The 20,364-nt window shown below is 31.6% G+C and overlaps 1 protein-coding gene across 7 annotated transcripts in view; it reads right to left on the bottom strand.

The window, feature by feature from the left end:
* Positions 1 to 20,364, bottom strand: part of Ca-beta (Calcium channel protein beta subunit) — a 325,904-nt gene that overhangs the window by 291,763 nt on the left and 13,777 nt on the right. For all 7 annotated transcript variants that reach the window (XR_016305776.1, XM_089651327.1, XM_089651326.1 and 4 more), the window contains exon 3: positions 18,538 to 18,638. Coding sequence is in view for 6 of the 7 variants with exons in the window: in XM_089651327.1 (XP_089507453.1) it covers positions 18,538 to 18,621 (84 nt within the window). In the remaining variant the exon portion in view is untranslated. The remainder of the gene's footprint in view (positions 1 to 18,537; positions 18,639 to 20,364) is intronic.

Below are 20,364 nucleotides of genomic sequence, written 5' to 3'. Positions count from 1 at the left end.
AGTAGCTAATTTTACAAATGTATCCGGTAACGTTAAGAAAAGTCCTTGAATCCATAATAGAATAAGTATCATGATTAAAGCATTTTTGATTCAGTTTGGGTCAGTATAAATCGATGTAATGTGATAAGTTTCGTATATTACAATCATAGTTTAATATAGCTGAATCCATTGCTTTTGATTTCATAACTAGCACATACCAGGAATTTCTTTCTGTAGCTAGCCCTACAGAACTGCCCCTTAAGTTCTTTGTCAGTGCTTATTCCGGTCAGTTCTTCTTGTAACATATTTTCCGGTTCTTCAACGTTTCATTTCAATAGTCAAAATGTCCTCAAACTTTGTTTTGAAGTCTGTGTAAAGTACATTTAAATGTTGAACGTCATTATTACCCTGGACGCTTTTCAAAAACAAGTTGGGGAACTAGAAAAATTCGTGGTTTCCAATGTGCAATGTTTTGCTTGAATATGTTAATTCTGACGAGAAAAGGAACGTAGACTCTATTTTTATAACTCAATTAACAACATAACGAAATTTAAAAATGCAAATATCAAATAAGTAATTTCTCAGTCTATTATATTTGTGTTATGAACTCCTAAATTTTGACTTGAGGTAAATGGGGGTCCGCTCGTATGTACCCCCATATGAATCTCGTAGACTCCCAATTTTTTTTCTCGCTGACATAGACCCCCAGTCCATAGACCACATTGGGAACCTCTGGTCTAAAGTCTAGACAAACTAGTTTCAATTTTGAAAATATCAAATAAAATATTTTTCTGTTAAAAGTATTATATTATACTTGTAGGTACAAAGGAATGAATTCATCACACAATCTGTTGCAATGTTGAAAATGACACTTACAATCAAAGCAAAGTTGAGTTAATTCAAAAATATTTCGCGTAATACTAACTAACGCACAGCACATACCACCGAAATTAGTAAATTATTATTCAACCTTCAGTTTTCAGTTGTTTCATCTATTCCTGATTTTTCACATTTACGTAGTTTAGGTGACAAATAAATTCCAATTTCTGAATGAAATCAATCAAGAAACTAATCATCAATTCCTGATTGAATAATTGAGACTAATGTGTGCGCCGACATGTATAATATCATACGTCGTACGCCACTGGTTGTTTGATGTCTGATGTTGCAACCAGCAGTCCGTACACACACTTCCATTGCTCCATGCCCCTGACAGCTGACGACGGTGATGGGGTCGCGACACGTCAGAGTAATTCACGTCTGACGCGACTAGGTACTCTTGTAACTTCTACACTTGACGTGGCCGCGTCATGAACACGTGAAGAACGGTGGCCTTTTCCACCGCGCGCTGTTTGTGCTCGCGATCATAATGGCCTTTTGTTAATGAAATAATAAATCAGACAATGGAGAGGTGTGCTACGAAATATGACTATTAAAGTGTTGAAAATAATGGGATCATACGTTATTATTGTGGAGATCGAAACCCATTACGCCGTGCCCCTCACAGTTTTTTAATCGTAATTGGACTGTGCAATGAAATTAAACTATGTTTATTTATCTCGCGTGCACAACCAAACTAAAACGTTAAATATCCAGTTGATATCAGATCAGATACCGTACGGGTTTATCACGTCAAATCGTTCAAATCAAATTTATAAGATGTATAAGACCACCATTCAGAATTAAAACTTTGGCCGTGTTTGATAGCCAGATCTGAATAGCCAGGTACTTTCCACCTTCCATTTTTCTATCTCTTTCCCCTCTCCACTACCTTCAGCGTCAGAAAATACCCCCAGATAGGGATACCATAGTCTCACAGGCTCCAGACGGTTGGGAGCAGTCGGGGCATTCAAAGTACTTAGGACTTAATCCTGGACTCAAAGAAAAAGAAGGCTGAAGAATCATCGTAGAGGCCACACAAACTGCAAATCAGAGACTTAACACATTCGTTATCAAGAGCTTTTGTTACCATTAAAATTACATATGATTGGTCCGCCCATGGGAGTGATTGGCACTGAACATAGACTAACATCAATGGCACTGAACCATTTAAAAGATTTCCAGCTATTCAGGATCTAGAGAACTTTGGCATTTCAATTTGGGGAATGTTATGAGATTGGAGGAAGTAAGAAGATGATGATTGAAAAAGGGAATAAAAGAGTTGGAAAGCACTAATAAACAATAAATATACAATTCTTTTAACTCAGTTCACTTAAATATTTGTGAAAAGAAAAGTTTTTAAAAAGTTTTCATAGTCTAAATAATTATCAACGTTTTAATTTTTCAAAGCCCAACAAAACGATTCAAATCTGGGGAGGTACGCGTGACTAATCTAGGTTACAAATCAATTTCATTAGTACTTAACGTAACTTTATTTCCATTAAATAAGGTAGATGTCAAAGAAATGAGAATAATTAGTTGCAAGATAATATTGTTAATTTTGAATTTGAAATATGATATCAAAAAATATTCGCTTAATAAATAGGTCCCAATGGTCGAATTGTTTAAGACGCCTGTCCCGAAGTTGGGTAAATTGATCGAGATTGATCTTCTCTCATTTACACTGCAAAAGACGATTGTTTGAACTTAGATGTACAATCAGAAGTAGAAATATAAGGATGAGTTGTTTCATAGAATTTGAACAATTCATCAAATTTTAAAGTTGGTTTTCAAGTTCTGTGAAGGTTCTATTCAAATTCTGTTACTATATCATTACTGGCCAGATGTTTCAAAAAATTGAAATGACGACAAAACTTAGTCTAAATTTTTAAGTATTGTGAAAGTCCTATTCAAGTTCTGTTATAATATCATTATAGGCCAGTTACTTGACTAAACTGAAATAATAACAGAACTTGAAAAGATTTTTCACAAAACTTAAAAATTTATAGACGGGTTGTTTCGCAGAATCTGAACAATTCATCCGATTTCAAAATTGATTTTCAAGTTCTGTTATTATATCATTGTTAGCCAGTTGTTTCCCAAAACTGAAACGATGAAAGAACCATATATAGAACCTTCACAGAACTTGAATATCAACCAAGAAATTTTAATAATTGTTAAAATTTTGTGAAATAACCCGTTCTTGGAACTTTTCATGCAAATTCAAATCATATTTGCGAATGATGTAAGCTGTTTGCATATTGAAACCATTGACAAAATACATTAAAAATAGGTATGCAATTACTATGTGCCTCGTATGTTATATTTTTTCGTATGTTCTATAGTTTTTTAGGTTCTAATGCATAATTAATATGAAAAAAATGTACATATATTTAAGTGGCGCGGATCAACGTTGTCTCATGAATGTATGAATGAACAAGTAAAGGCTCTTATCCCAAATAATTTGCATGGATTAACCTTGGCCTCTTATTCAAATTCCGTTGAACTCTGACGTTCTATTTAAAAAGTGTGTTTGGACATTACATTACGCTTTTGCGAGGTATACTTGTTATTTCAATGATTATTAACCGGACAGTACACATTTTTTGTATATTTATATTCCTTACGATCCACATATCTTTCTCTTTTTACCACCTATGATCATTTACGTTGAAACAATTTCTTACCCGTAAACTTTTTATAACTTCTTATGATATAGCACGGGCAGTAATCATAATAACACGTACATATTTGTAAATGTGAACTTGTATGATAGTGTAAGTCTCTAGTTTTAAGTCATATAATAACAGTATTTTGTATTATCCCACTCAGTCATAAATATGTATAGTTTTTAGTAACTAAGTCTTAGTTGTAAGTCACTAGTTTTAAGTCATATAATAACAGTATTTTGTATTATCCCACTCAGTCATAAATATGTATAGTTTTTAGTAACTAAGTCGTAGTTGTAAGTCACTAGTTTTAAGTCATATAATAACAGTATTTTGTATTATCCCACTCAGTCATAAATATGTATAATTTTTAGTAACTAAGTCTTAGTTTTAAGTCACTAGTTTTAAGTCATATAATAACAGTATTTTGTATTATCCCACTCAGTCATAAATATGTATAATTTTTAGTAACTAAGTCTTAGTTGTAAGTCACTAGTTTTAAGTCATATTATAACAGTATTTTGCATTATCCCACTCAGTCATAAATATGTATAGTTTTTAGTAACTAAGTCTTAGTTGTAAGTCACTAGCTATCTTAGTCGTAAGGTCCTACACAGAGAAAAATGAGCATTGCTAATTTTTTAAGAATCTCTTTAAATTATTAGTAATCCAGTTAAAAACAGGATTGCAGGCAATTTTCTAATAAGCTTTTAGTAATTTACTAATATATTGGAACACGTGTTCATGCACCTGCATTTGCCTTGATGAGATTTTTTTACGAAAACGGCGCTATATAAAGGATCCAAACATTATTACTATTATAGACATTAGCGCTGATGCGAAAATCGAATCCACAACTGCTTCGTAGCATACCTACCATTCTGCAGCAAAACACAACTCTGTTTTGGTCAATCATTTCTTGCTTCATTTGAATTCATATATAACATCATACGTAGGTAGATGCTCTTCTATTATTATAAGATTTTTGACATGGCCGGACCTATGTGTTTGATCAACTTGATCATGCCATGTTTCTCCGGGGCAATTCCGGATTCTCTTCCTTCGGTGATCTATATTATCTTACACATATTTTGACAGTCTCCGCGGTTGAGTGGTTTCGATTCTCGGCTACTAATCCAGAGGTCATGGGTTGAGATTTCGGCGCGAGTAAGAAAATTTTATTCGGTTTATTTGTTTTACTCCAGAATTATATAAATATACACAAATACTGTTAAATTTTCGACACGATCCTTAGTGATAGACACCACATCTCTTTCCCCTCCAAACATATGTTCATAACATACCCAAATGCTCACATACAAAAAATAAAAGAAATGCCGAACTAACGATTCAACCCAAAAATTATTCGATGAATTCAAAGTATTACCACTAAATAAAATTTATCAAAAAAACGCATTACTTCAAATCCATAAAGACAAACTAACAATAAAGTCATTTAGCACCAGACCGAGAACCTTAGGACAATTAATAATCCCTAAACTTAATACTACAGCAGCCCAACATCATTATACATACTCAGCAATAAAATGCTTTAACGAATTCCCTATAGAAATACAATCCGAGAGGAATTATGAAATTTTTAAACAAAAACTCAAATACATTTTACTATTAAATAATTTTTAAGTATGTGTTACTATGTGCCAACCTATATTTCCATTATGTACAAAAAATGCCATCTTATATCTTTCATTATGTATAAAAAAAATTAATTATGTTCAAAAAAAAAAAAATGTAACTTATATTTTCATTATGTATAAAAAAAGTAGTCCTTCATGCTTCCAAATTGTAACAACTGATAAGTATGTATAGTACTGTCAATTTGATAGTGCTCCCTCGCTAAACACGAGAATTTCTCAATTAGGGAGGTATTGTTACCACTAATATTATATATTATATATATTGGTTAATTATGTATTATATGTATAATGGTTAGTAAAAAAGAAACCTTATATTTTTTTATAATTATCTGGTAATTTTTAAAACGTGCCTTTGAGATATCATAGACAATTCACCTATTACTATTTCAGGCAGCGATATCATCCCAAAAACAACAGTCAAACTTCTCGGTGTCAATTTAGATTCAGACTTTTCGTTTAAAAATCAAATAAATAGGACTGTAAGCACCGGTTTTTTTACCTAAGACAACTCAAGTCTGTCCGAAGAAACCTTCCTACAGAAGCAACAAAACTACTTATCAACTCCTACGTAGTCTCACGTCTCGATTACTGCAACGGCATTTATGCCAGCCTTCCAAAATATCAAATTGACAAACTTCAATCAGTGTTTAATGCAGCAGCACGGCTCATAACCGGGGTTTCAAAATATTCGCACATTTCAGAACACCTTCGTAACCTTCACTGGCTCAAGTGCCCTGAAAGAATCCAGTACAAACTGTGCTGGATGGTGTTTAAATCCATCAATGAAATGGCCCCACCCTACATCTCTGAACTATGCGTCCCGGAAAACACTGGTCTGAGGCAGTCAACTCTTAGATCAGCAACATCATCAGCTGTAGGCAGACTGATAGAACCTAAGCGCAAGCCAAATACTAAGTTTGGAGACCGCGCTTTCAATGTATCTGGGCCGAAGGCTTGGAATAAACTCCCTCCGGAACCAAGATCCATGACAAGTCCAACAGAATTCAGGTCTAAACTAAAAACTTACCTTTTTAAGCTGTCGTACCCTTAGATTAAATTTACCATTCCTAAGAGAAAGTCCAGTTATATTTAATTTTTCAATTAAGTCCTAAATCTTGTATCTAAATTTCACCAATAAACAATTAGATAATGTTAATTAAGTGTTAATCTCAAGTGACCTACCAGGTAAGTATTTTACTGTATATTTTCTCCATAAATAGTTAAGTAATAACATAGATCACTCTAGAAATGTATTATAAGTTTGTACAGCGCCCTTGAGGTGATTTTGCACAAAAACGGCGCTATACAAGTCATCCAATTATTATTATTATTATTATTATCATTTCTACTGTATTCAATCTCCTTCTGTCCTTTCTATACCAATTCCACGCCTTGCCGTTCAATAGTTTCGCTTTCCTTTGATAAATGTTCCTGCTTTCCTATTCTGTCAATTTACTTATAAAATCTAGATAATAAATTGATTTAAGCATGTTTTCATTTACGTATATTTCATTAATAACATTTTTTATTTCAGATGATAATAAGATATTGCCTTTTTTTACCTAAATTATTCCCTTAAATTCTTTGTTTAAAATAGTGAAAAAGTTTTGATAGCCAGTGCTATTTTTGCATTCAAAATCTAGTTGATGTGAATAATGGTCCTTGTCATCGCAAGACTAACATTAATGTATGTACCAATCGACGGATGTTTTTTCCGGGGTCAAATACCTGAGGAAGTTTTCGTGAACTATTACATAGATCACAATATTTCTGACTTGAGTTTAAACACTAAATCCTAACGGCAAAGAAAAGTAAATGAACAACATTACATAAATAATAGATAGATATTAATTGCATTTTATTTTAACATAATAATTACATTCATCTTTTTCTAGCATGATTATTTACCTTGTTTTTATCTAATTATTCCAGTCTTTTTAAATGCTAATCTTTTTTCTGAGCATTGCAATCCGAAAAAGTGCAAAAAATTCATGTTTTAATTAAAATTATATATTGAAGATAATATTCTACCCCTTTAGTTTTGAAAAATGGCATTTTAATGAAGAAATTAAAACTTTATTAAAAACTACATGTATTCATAAGGTTTAGGTATATTTCTTCCCACTTACTAATGGGAGTGTTTTAGATTCTGTGCAGCTGAGAAACATCAATTTACTCTAAATTAAGGGTTGGTTATCAGTTGCATAGTATTTGAAACACGTTAATTAGTAGCCTACAAATTATTGATCTGTTTTTTTTACATTTTATTCAAAATAAGTATAATGAATTGGTCACTATGAACCAGCCAGTTGTCTAGTATCAATGCCTTGGTAATGTCTATTAAATAAAAACATGTATCTTAAAAATAAATAAAATATAATAAATAACTCTTGTTTTGTTGATAATTTCGGAAAGGTAAGCAACATTCTTAAAATTAAAAAAAAAAAAAACACAATTCTTTTTTTTCGGTAGTTACAAATAATGATTTCATGCAGCCGCACTTACAATAGGTGGAGTAATGGTCACCCAGTTGACTTCTAAAGAGTTGATCGGGATACAATTCTCAGCCGTGGTATTTTTTTCAATATTTATGTATATTATTATAAGCAATAATTATCATCCCGAAACACTCATATAAATTGAAAAAATCTTCCGAGAAAAAATAAATGCCGCCGACAGGAATCGAACCTCCAACTTTCTGATTGCCGGTCAGGTGCACCAGACACTATGCTAAGTTAGCTTAGCATAGTGTCTAAGTTAGCTTTTTAAGCCGCCAAATAATTCAATAAATACTACTGTTTTATTTAACAACTAACTATTGTTAATAAAATCTTCATTATATTATAAATTTAAACTTTTTAAATATATTTTTTGTTATATTTTATAACCCGTTATTTTTCGTGTGCGCTAGTAAAATATATATTACCAGGTGACCGGATAAATCATCAAAATGATAATTCATCACATCTTTAAAAAGTTATATAAAGTCATAAAAAGTGATGAAACAAAAACTTTAGTAACTGGGTTAAGTAGGTTAGGTTAGGTTGGGTTAGTTTGGTTTTAAAAAAATCATCGTTTCTAATGACTTTATATCACTTTTTAAAAGTGTGTTGAATAGTCACTGTGTTGAGTTAGCATGGAACCAAATTACCAAATAATGTATTTTTTATAACATGTAAGTATTTTCGGGTCGATTTTAGAAACTTATCATCTGTTGTTTGATATTTCTTATAGCATTACGATTCAATGAGAATGAAAAAAAGTAAATCTAGATAAAACTGAACGCTTATGAGTTATTGAGTTTAGCTGATTTTACAATAACAATATTCTATCTGTTTTTTGGCCAAATGCCAAGTTTTTTGCGTAGAATTTTAATAATAATGTTAATTTCTATTATTTAATTTGAATTGTATGAAAATTAAATACTTTGTATCCACCATATTTAATTTTTACAAAGTATTTCAATTTCATATAATTAAAATGACACCACAAAGTAGTTTTGCAAGTATTGAAGAAGTTTTTTATACATAAATGTAACCATAAGATCTCAGTTTAATGCAAATGGCCGGTTAAAACTTGTTCCAGGGGCACGAAATGTATACTAGCTAAAAAACAAATCTGTAAATTAAAACTATAACCTCTCATTGAAATTATAATTTAATTATATCAAATTTAGGTAACTTGTGGGTTTACGTGTATTCTATCATTTTATGGTCCAAGCTAACGTTGTTAATAAAGTAGAAACGCTAATACAAAGTGACATTCTAGGTCAGTTTTATTTGTTGATATCCGCAATGACATCAGTTAGCTGAGACCTTGATATTTATAAATCCACACATATGTAGCAAGTACCTGCCTAAATATTAATATATTTTAAATGTCACCCGCGACAAGAAGATGAACTATAATAATAACCAGTATTTTATGTAACGGTATTTAAACAAGATTTATTTACGTTATATTTAATCTATTTACTTCGCAATTCCCAGATTACACAATAAAATGGCCCACGGAGGAACACATAATATTATTAAAATGATAAATACATTTGTCGTGTGTTCAAAACCATTGCTAGCTCCTCCGTCATTGCACATTTTCTTCTTATATTAAACCGGGAATTATGATCTTTTTTTATAAAAATAAAGATTATTTCATTTTAATGAAAGATTGAAATGGCAATAAAACACCATAGAAATCATTTTTTTAAATTTATAAATAAAACAGTAATCTTTTTACAAAAGCTGCCAAAACTTCCAAATGTTAAGTTTCTGACTTCGCGAAAGTAGCACTGCTATTTTAGTCAAAAATTTCTCCGTCAATAAAGTTTTTTTCAGATCGCAGCATTATTTCCGTCAAGGCCTATAAAGTTTTGAATTATGTACGCATTTAACATTTAAAATTACCATATAGAAGACGTTATTCTTTAGTCAATATTTTTTTAATTTTCCAATTCGTTTCAAAATCGTGTTAATTGGCGTTTTAATTAATGCTAGGTAGATTTAATTTTTTTGGTTTTAAGTCACACTTAAAAGTTAACTGAATTTAACATGAATTACTTAAATTTGGATTTAATTCCAAATTACCCAACGAAGCTAATGATATTTTTTATCAAAAGATATAGGAAACATCTAAAAGGTGAGGATATGTGCTTTATATACGACAAATTTGGGTTCCAGCGTAAATCGGTCGTTTGTAAAATTAACGATCATCAAAATGCTTTTTCACCATTTTTTTTTAAATTTTATATTTCATAATTCTTTTCAAATATCAACAACTAACTCAAAAATGATTTGCTAGTTGCCTTTTTCCTAGTTACATATTCATACTAGATATTTGATTGGGTATTTTGGCCCCATATCTAAATTTAAGTTTAGCATAAAAAGGGCGGAGCAGCCATTTATCTTAATGCTTTTAACTACTTACCTCATAGTTTTGTTATTATTTAATATATTTATTTTTTACTCATAAAAAATAGCCCTACCTATGTTTTGGGGAAAACTTAACAATCTTAAAGGATAAACATATTGAGATTCACCGCATTTTATTTATCCTGAAACTCACAAAAGCTTTTTTGGGTCCCTATGCACAAAAAGAAGCCCGCAATAGATCATTACAGGTGCGGCCGTACCTAAATGCATTGTATCCAAACTGCATTGTGTAAATTGCATTAGCCGGGTCGGTCTGGTATAGTGCGACCGAAACATTATACTGCAGAAAAAACTTTACCATAAAAAAATTACCACCTCGAACGAACTGTGATAACTCTCACCCAAAAAAAAAATCTCGAGAGTGAGTTCATTTATAATAAATAATAATTATAACAACGAAATTATATATCCTGATAGAAAAATTATAAATCCTTATAGAAAAATTATATATCCTGATTATCCTAGAGTTTTGTGATTGTTCACCTCAAGTGCTCATTAAGTTTTAATGAGATTAAGTCAAAATAAGATATGACGCTATATCTATCTATATTAATTATATAAAGAAGACTGTTAGTGGCGAGCGATGTGATTTATATCCAAATCTACAGTTTTATTCCACCATTGATGAAATACTGCACACTTGACCTTTAAAACAATGGAAAGATCACTTTTCACGCGACATTTAGAAAAATAACCCTAACCCCGTTTTCCCACCCCTTAGAGCCAAATTCTCGTTAATAACGTTCTCAATAAGAATAAAATTACTTTCTCAATCCATTTCTAAAAACCGGGGGTTTCAGATATTTGATAAATATTTTACAAAACAAATAACGGGTGACGACTAGTAATAGTATAAATAAAGAGATCTATCAATAAAAAATATTATTAAACCCATAAAAAAATTCTCCTAACGAAGTTTTTAATAGCCTTTTCAGTGGTCTGATCTAATTTATGCAGTTCACTAATAAGCCTTTTTTTGTAAAACCGAAATTCAACTGCTTGTGCCAGTGAAATGGTATCCCAAACTTATATTATGAGACAGAATGAAATGGGGAAGGGAGAGATTTAGGCATAAAAAAAGAGCTAATTCGAAAGAACTTTTTTGGTTTTTACTAGTATAATTACATACGTTAATTTAAATGTGTTCCCTTATGTAATATTTTTCATGACATGGGCAGATTTGCATTGACAATCTCATCACTCAAGCTTGTAGTATCAAAAAGTTTCGGCTGCTCTATATAACACACTCTACCTTCGCGTAGGAATGCAAGTATATTTTTAATGCAGGTGCATGAACCTAGCCAAATGCGGGAACCAATCCGATTTTCGTGTCATCCGTAGGTATACTGGCCAAACACATATAGTCAACTAGAAACCTTCATAAATAACGTCAAAAAAGTAAAAAAGCTAATCGCATATCCTCCCTAGTGCTTAAAACCCTTATAAACAGAAACACCCTTTTTATAAAATCTTCTATTTGAGAGGGTGTTTTGGCAGGTATAAAATTGCACCCGACTTGCAGTACGATCACGGTACCTTACATTGGCACCTAATAAGAGGTTTTTTATTTACATTCGTGTGATATCTTTATGACTTAGGAAATAATGTAGACTTTTTACTCAGTGTCGAGATTTAGAATAATAAAGGTGGGTTGACATGACAACATTTCACATGCACGTCCAATCATTGGGTTACTATCTTAGCATTGTGACTTGTATTGTTATGTTTTTTTTTCATTTTAGAGATACGGATCGACAAAGGGTACGTTATTCTCTGAAGATGAATTGTGTGTCATTGCGCAAATATATTTTATTCGAATGTTTTTTTTTTGGACGCAGACGTTTTAGTGTGAGAAAATATATTTCACGAGACTAAGGATTCTATCGCAGATTTCGGCAATAAACAGCCATCATTGCAGGTTGCAGGTGTTAATAAATCATTATTTACACTTTAAAAAATCACCTACTACCTGAAGGGGGGTCACTAAGGTCCCCCATATAGGCATGGCGGAGCGATCGTGTCTCTTAATATTACTTTTACTCTTTCCAGTAACACTCAGACATTAGTTACTACCTACTGTTTTAAGCGGATATCACTCATCTTCCACCAGCAGTCAATTCAGTATTGCAAAGTAATTCAAGTAATGCAAAACGGTAAAAGAGATGTAATGACGATCCAGGGGGGAGATTAATTTCATAAAAATTTAAATGATGATGATATTATCTAATATCTTAACAAATAGTAACGTGATATTTTTAAATGCAGATACATTTCCGAGAATTGATTACTAAACTTATAGATTGCTTGATGTAAAAATATTGCACGAAAATCTTGTTTGGGGGAAGTGTAGTACCCTGCTCCGGAGTGGGATGGTTAAACATTTTTTGGTTTACAACAAGTTTAGCTTTGAATGAGTAAAACATATACAAATAAGACGTAAAATCATTAATGGGAATCTTAACCTAAACCAAACGATAATACAATTATTGAACAGCAAAAGTAATACTCGCGCGTTTCCCAAAAGGTGAGATTTTAAAATAAAGGATGGGCACTCGCAGGTATCAAACTTTAGAAATTCGATTTTTCATATCTATTCCAGAATGCCGAGTAATTTGTAATAAATGAGAAGTTACCTTACCACATTTTTTACGAAGTGAAATATGAGTATGGCTTATTTGTATTCCATTTCTTAACACGAAGGCATTCCTTATGAATTATTTGTTATTTCCACTGAGGGTGTGGGCGTGTAAATCAAGGGAAGAAAGACACCTCACCGAGAGGAAAACTAAATTTGTAAATAAACTTAAAGTTTTATTACATGAGTTTTTACTTTTTGATAACAATGCATTTCTCGCCCCCAACAAGATAACATTTCTCAGAAAAATAATTACAATAATTTAACAAATAAATTTAGCCCTCTCTGCAAAAGGCAGTTATACGAAAATAGTAATTTCCACAAGCGGCTTTGAAAGTTTTTTAGGTAAATTTCGCCTCAAGTAATAAATACATAATAATAATAATTGGTTAATTTTATTTTATTTAATTCGTGTTTTTTCACAATGAATTCGTTTAAAATAATATAGTATATATTTGCGGCACGTTGCAGAGTATAAGATTCTCTCAGTATCGCCCAGGTTAAAGACCACCATTCAGAATTGAAATGTTGCTTGAAATGGCTTTTGCCATGTTTTGTCCAATACAAATTGTGCTGGATGGTGTTTAAATGCATCAATGAAATGACCCCACCCTACATCTCTGAACTATACGTCCCGGAAAACACTGGTCTAAGGCAGTCAACTCTTAGATCAGCAACATCATCAGCTGTAGGCAGACTGATGGAACCTAAGCGCAAGCCAAATGCTATGTTTATCTGGGCTGAAGGCTTGAATATCTATAACATGTCCAACAGAATTCAGGTCTAAACTAAAAACTTACCTTTTTAAGCTGTCATACCATTTACGAGAGAAATTCCAATTATATTATTAAAATCCAGAGAATATTAAATTAAATTCAAATAAGACATATGATTACCCCACCATCAGATTATTTATAGAATCTAAAGTCCCTTCTCTGCTAATCATTTTAAAAAAAAACATCACTTTTACAATTTCATAAAGATTCTTTCAACAACAAAAACCAAATACTTTTTTCAAACAGCAACATACCAAATGTGCAAGGTTCTATAACCTCCCCGTGCTGCAAAACCACCACAGCCCAAACATTTTATAAATATAATGGAGTGAAATGGTTTAACGAATTACCTCTAGATGTGAGATTACAAAAAAAATTGTTGAAATCCCAAAACAAAATTAAAAATATAATTCAGCAGTATTTCTTTAATTATTACACTTTTAAAATAATATCATAATTCTCTAAAATAATATTAGATATCCTTTTTTCTGCTTTCTTCTTTTTTCTCTCCTCCTATTTTCTATTAATTTTTTACAACAATAGTAATTAATTACGTTTCTCCACCTTTTTAATACGAGCGTTTGCTCAAAGGAAATGTGTTTTACTTTACTCTTTCTTTTATTAAAAAAACAACAACTTTGTAATATGTATACATTATAACTGTACCTATTTAATTCAATATCCAATTTTCCAATTATGTCCTAAATCCTGTATCAAAATTTCGCTAATAAACAATTATTTCATGTTAATTAAGTGTTGAGTGACCTGCCAGGTAAGTGTGGTACTGTATTATTACCTCCAAATATAGTCAGTAATAAAATAGGTCATTGTAGAAATGTACATATTATATATTTGTACAGCGCCCTTGAGGCGATTTTGCACAAAAACGGCTATATAAATCATCTATATAATAAATAATAAATCATCTATATAAATCATCTATATAAATCATCTATATAATCCAAATATTATGATTATTATTATTATTTTGTGACTAGATCTGAATAGCCAGTTACTTCTCCATATCATTTCTCTCTCTACTACCTTCAGTCTCATGACATACCCCAATTGGGGATGCTCAAGTCTTACTTGCTCCAGACGGTTAGGAGTAGTTGGGACATTGTGTGGTACTCACATTCTTTTAAGCTTCTCGATTCTGATTGAGTGATCATTCACCAGGGCAATACTGAGAGTATCTATACCACTTTTCCCCAAGGAAATAATAAAGAGTTTTATATTTATTTGCTTCTGTGGGTGTTTTTTACTAAGTGTCGCGATCCTTCCAACTAGATATGAGATATTTTCACCCACCCTGCACTTAACTGATTAACTGGGCGAAGCAGCCGATATGTTTCGATCACGCCAGTAATAAATACATTCGAATGGAATGCCAGGTCGTTTTATTTGGTCCACCAGGCACCTATTACGAAAAATCTTTAAAGGGTACGTTTCGTTAGTCATTTTTCATTTTTATACGATTGCCGTTGTTTTCGAGGATTTTTTCACAATAAATTAGTAAAGAAGAGAAGCTTGCAGATAACAATAAGAACATGGCTTTATACCATCAATCAATGTGAGCTTTTTATCTATTCTATATTTATATATTCAGAAAACTTATTGAAATGATTATAGTTAAAATAGGGATAATATGGCCTATTTTTAATTGTTGTTACAACGTGGTACCTAACTACTGGTGAAGATTTAATACATATTTTAATTTTTTTACCATCACAATTTTAGATCATCCTACAAAACAATAATCTGAACCCATTTACAGACCGCGACATCGTTAAATCCGTCTTTTTGGTTTTCAAGGTTAATTTGTAGAACTCCATTTTATTTCAAAGTTTTTTTTTATATAATATAATTATTTTATATTTAAAAAGATTGTTCATGTAAAAACGTTCTGCGGCGTAGTTATTATTATTATTCGTGACAGCTGTTTCGCCTTCCGAAAGCATTATCAAACTGAGGCCACTTGCAGACGATCTATTTATATTACTTCTATATAGGTACTTGTAGTTTAAATCAAATTTGCTATAATTTTTTTTTTCCAATTACATTTTTGATTTCCAATAAAATAACTATTGAAAAATAAAATATTGAAAAATGAAAAAGTGTTATTTTTATTCAAATCATGTGTAATTTATATTTTTTAATATAGGTATCAGTCATGGAGTCATAGGCGTAGTGCTAATTTACCTTTAAAACGGGATAAAATAATCTCCTGACAAAATTTAACCAAAAATGTTTAAAAATACATCGTTTATCTGCATTTTCTACACTTTAATAATCTATACCAGTACCCAATGCCCGGGTGATGTGTGATGGAACTGAACGTCATAAGCGTTCCTTTCTTTGTAAAGTTGGGATTATTATCCCCGAGCACGAAGATCTCTAGTGATGACGGGCGTTTACTAAACAAACAGTGGACCGGGGTGTATTCAATAGGTGACTAGGAATTGCTCAACAAGGTGATTTCCAACCAACCCACAGGTAAGCATTTCTAATCGAAGTGAAGGTGTTATGTCATGGCAAGACGCTCGCATTCAGATTATAAATTACCGCGAAAGATATTTTATTTATTACGATTAGACCAGGAATTGCTAACTTTTTTAGCATCGTTTGGCTAATTCTAATCGAGTTGGATATATTTAAAATGATCATGAAAGATATTTGATTTGTTGTGGTTTGATGACAAGGAAATGATTAAAAAGGTAACTTCCACTCAATAGGTAATTTTAATCGAGTTGAAGGTGTTGTCGTATCACGAAAGTCATGCTAGCGTTTAGATTTTAAATGATCGGGAAAGATATTTAATTTGTTGTGATTTAATAACTTATTGTTCTGCTCTCTCTTACGTAATTCTAATCAAAGTGGAGTGAAATAATGCACGCATTCAGTTTTTATGATCGCGAAATAATGTGTGATTTGTTATGATTTTGTGGGTCAGTAAAAACTGCACCGATGTTCATGAAACATTCATTGAATAATTGCATCGTTGCTTATTCATTATATTAAAACACAAATTGTTTTAATATAATAAATAATGACATGACAAAGTGATAAGCTTTCAGAAGAAATTTTTTTCGAAAAAAAAATTGTTTATTTAATAAAAAAAAATATATATTCAACCAAAAATGCATTTTTTTATTGGGGCGGTCAGCGAAAAGGTGAAATATTACTGTAACATTATGAAAAACGATATGTATTCAAGATTATTCAACTGATAATCCAGGGGAAGTATGAAGATGTGCCGGGGAATAAGGCGAATCTCATAGCTTCGAAACATACGTAACTGTTACTAACGCAAATTCCCTTTACAGGGTGAAGATTACCCTTAAGGTAGGAGGGGAGAGAGCCCTAAAATATTAGTTATTCGGGTGATAAACGCGCTTGAATTTAAATGTATGAACTTATTACTTAAGAGAACTACCGCTAGAATATATATGTATGATTTTGTTCGATAAAATAAAAAGAATTGAACAATTGACTCCATTTAGGTGTTTCAATGTTTATGACACTTCTGCGTTTACAGCCTCTCAACTATATATGATTTTATTTCGTTGATCGCCTCAATTCAAATCTTGCGTCAAATATTTTCAACTTGATGCAATTATTAATGAGCTTGTATCTTGTGTTTACCATATAACTACATGTAAATACTATTAAAATGAATTCATATCAAATCTATATGTACATGTAAATTGATTGTTGCCAACTCAAAAAGTGATCAAATGAAACACACTATTAAATGGAAATGTATTGAAATATGTATGCCTTTGTTCTACGCAAGTACTGTCTGATGAAATTTAATTTTTTTTATGGAGTGATGCTTCATTTAAGTAGGAACTTCACCAAATGTTTTTATTAAAAATTTGACATGCTACGTAATTAATACAATATTAAGCATAATATACTTATAAGAACTTGCAAATATACAGGAGTAAAGAGCATCGAAGTAAGTTCATATTAGTATGCACAAATATTTAGTGTTTAGAAAGTCAATTAAGTAAGTGTCTACCCACTCGTAATACTTGTATCCAAAAAAGGAAAATGGCAGTCAAATCTCTGAGTAGGAAAGAACACAAGACTTGTGTAATAATAATTGATTTGATTCAAAGATTTAATTGCAGGAAATTCTGATTAGGCACCAGGAGTCCATAAAAACGCTAGTTAAAAGATTGACCATTTAAATTGTACCAATTTTCCTGTATTGCCTGAATCACGTCGCACGTTCCCTGAAGACGCATCCTTTGGGCAGGTCGCTTCCAGGAATTAGGGTCCCGAGGGATGTGGTAGGGGAAGTCGGTAACAAGAATACAGGAATATCTGGGGGTATGTTGAATCACCCCAGATAGACTGCACACTGTGTACCACGTGTTAATTGTTTCACAAAGAGAGTGGGCATTTCGGGCAGGTTGATTTTAGAAGAACGTGACAGGTCTGAACTTATGCGATCCGGATAGATAAAAAGTTTGAAGGCGCTTCCAAAAGACGCTTTACAATTATTTATTTTTGATTCAATTACTTACGAATTCTGTGTTTATTTTTTCATCGGGAATCGAACCCAAACTTCTCTAAATCATTTATTTAGTTACATAGACTTGTAGAAGACCGCATTGTACATATTTTTTTTTTACTTCTCTGTGAAAAATAATCTTTAACAGCTGTGAGCGAAAGGAAAAATATGGATGAGTAAAAACATCGCGTTTAAAGTTAAGTACATATTAGGTTGCGTGACATAACTCGCAACTATGATTACAAGTATTGCTGAAACAAAGGATGCAATTCAGTAATACTATGTTCTTAATAAAAACGCGTTGTTAAGGGAAAAAAAGTTAAGCGAACTCGTTTCTTTATCGCTTACTTGACTCATCCCCTTTTTCCTTTTGCGCATAAATTGTTTACAGATTTTTTTTAATAATGTTTAGTTTTGGGTGGTTGCATAAATTAGTATTGAAAGCATAGAGAACGTTGCACCATGCACCTCAGTTCAGAGTAGCTACTTACATAGTTGGCTATTTCGCTTCCGAATGCCTGCACGGTATGACTCGACTTGTGCGGCTTACCACCTTCCATCACCAAACCGCTCATCAGATGGCTCTCGTGACCTGGAACAAGTAATGAAGGATAATGTATGAACATCAGATCAACTAAGAACAGTAGAAGTAGTACGAAGAAGCTATTCTATTTTTTCGCAAAACCTCTTTTCTACATCAGTAAACGAGTATAACGAGGATAAACAAATTTAATCACACGTAGGCAAGGGTCCATTACAAAGCTTGTGTTACATTTTTACTAGTTAACACGTTATTTGTATTTAATTCAACTCTCTTAAATGTGTACTCCTACAAATATAATCCATATATAATAAGTTAATCAATTGTCTGAAAAAAAACTCGATATTAATAAATTATTGATGTATAATCACGTTACAGGTAGTAAAAAAATTATATCTACAAAATGACGACTGTGTTATTTGAATCGATTATTTTTAATATAACTAACACATTTATTGTATAATGAAATACTAGGAGCCCTGTGAATAGTAGACTCGCGTATAAAAATGAATATTTTCTCTTATTTAATAAATCAAAACCAAATTTCCTGATAAATCATAAGATTTTTCTGTTGGTATTTAAATGCTTACTTGCTTAACTAACCATACTTGCTTGAATAATAATAACATTAATAAAAATAAAATTTTAGAAATCGGAAACGGAACGTAGAAACAAATGTATAGACAAAATAAATGCCAAACGGTTGAGTTGAAACAGGGATAGATTAGATAATTGTATGAATGTACTTACGAAAAATATTATTCGTATATTTTATAGCACAACAACCGCTAAAATTCAGTTTAAAACCATAAAAGGGTTTGTGGTTGGAAGTTTAATTTTAGGAGAAACTTTGAAGAAATTCAAGGGTAGGTAACTACTTGCGTATATAAATATTTCGATGTGGTAAATTACGGAATCTTTTTTCCCACCACTGCTTACTGGTTTTCAGTAGGTATATACAACAATAAAATATCTAAAAAATATTAAAACAGTAGGATTTTCATGAAAAAAAGCTATTTCAAAAAAAGTTTTAGTAAATTTATAAAATCATGAATATATAAAAAAAATCATAAAAAAATAGATTATACTGAACGATGAAAGCTCAAATGCAAAACCTTGATATGTTCACAGAAAGTAAGCCTTTTCAATCAAAAAGTAAATCCCTCCACAGATAAAATTGTTTTGAAAACTTAGACAATCGTTAGAATAAATATAGGAGGTCCAAATTCCAGCCAAGACCCGCAAGGTCATACAATTTATTCGTCTGAACGAAAAACCCTTATAATTTAAAATAAAAACCTTTATGTAAATTAAGTTTGTCCCAAACGCGATTCAAACCTCGCACGAACCCTCTCTAACATCAGAAGTGGATATGATGTTGGTTCAGTCTAGCGCAAGGAGCCGTGAATTTCTATTATTCTTTGTATCGTTTATTTGAGAAAAAATGGACCTCTACTTGTGTTCGCACGATTCAATACACGATTCTTATTTTAACAGGGTGGCTAAGAAAAAAACAAAACGTATTTAATCCGATCTTAAATACTGCTTAGGGTTGAATTTGGTTTAACAACATGCAATGATATTTTTTGCAGAACGAACATAAGAGTTATACATGTAAAACCTTAATAAAAGTAATACTTAAAGTATCTATAATAACACCCACTTCAACCATATTCAAAAAATTCCCAGTGTTGAAAATTCAAAACTTATATTCAAAACAAATATTTACTTTCCTTTACAAGAACCTAAAAACATTTAAAATATCACAAATTTCTCG

This window comes from Hesperophylax consimilis, chromosome 4, assembly GCF_061612785.1.
Source record: "Hesperophylax consimilis isolate HC1 chromosome 4, BYU_Hcon_1.0, whole genome shotgun sequence".
NCBI classification, from domain to species: Eukaryota; Metazoa; Arthropoda; class Insecta; order Trichoptera; family Limnephilidae; genus Hesperophylax; species Hesperophylax consimilis.
The sequence above is the reverse complement of the archived record's forward strand: the minus strand, read 5'-3'. Positions and strand labels throughout refer to the sequence as shown.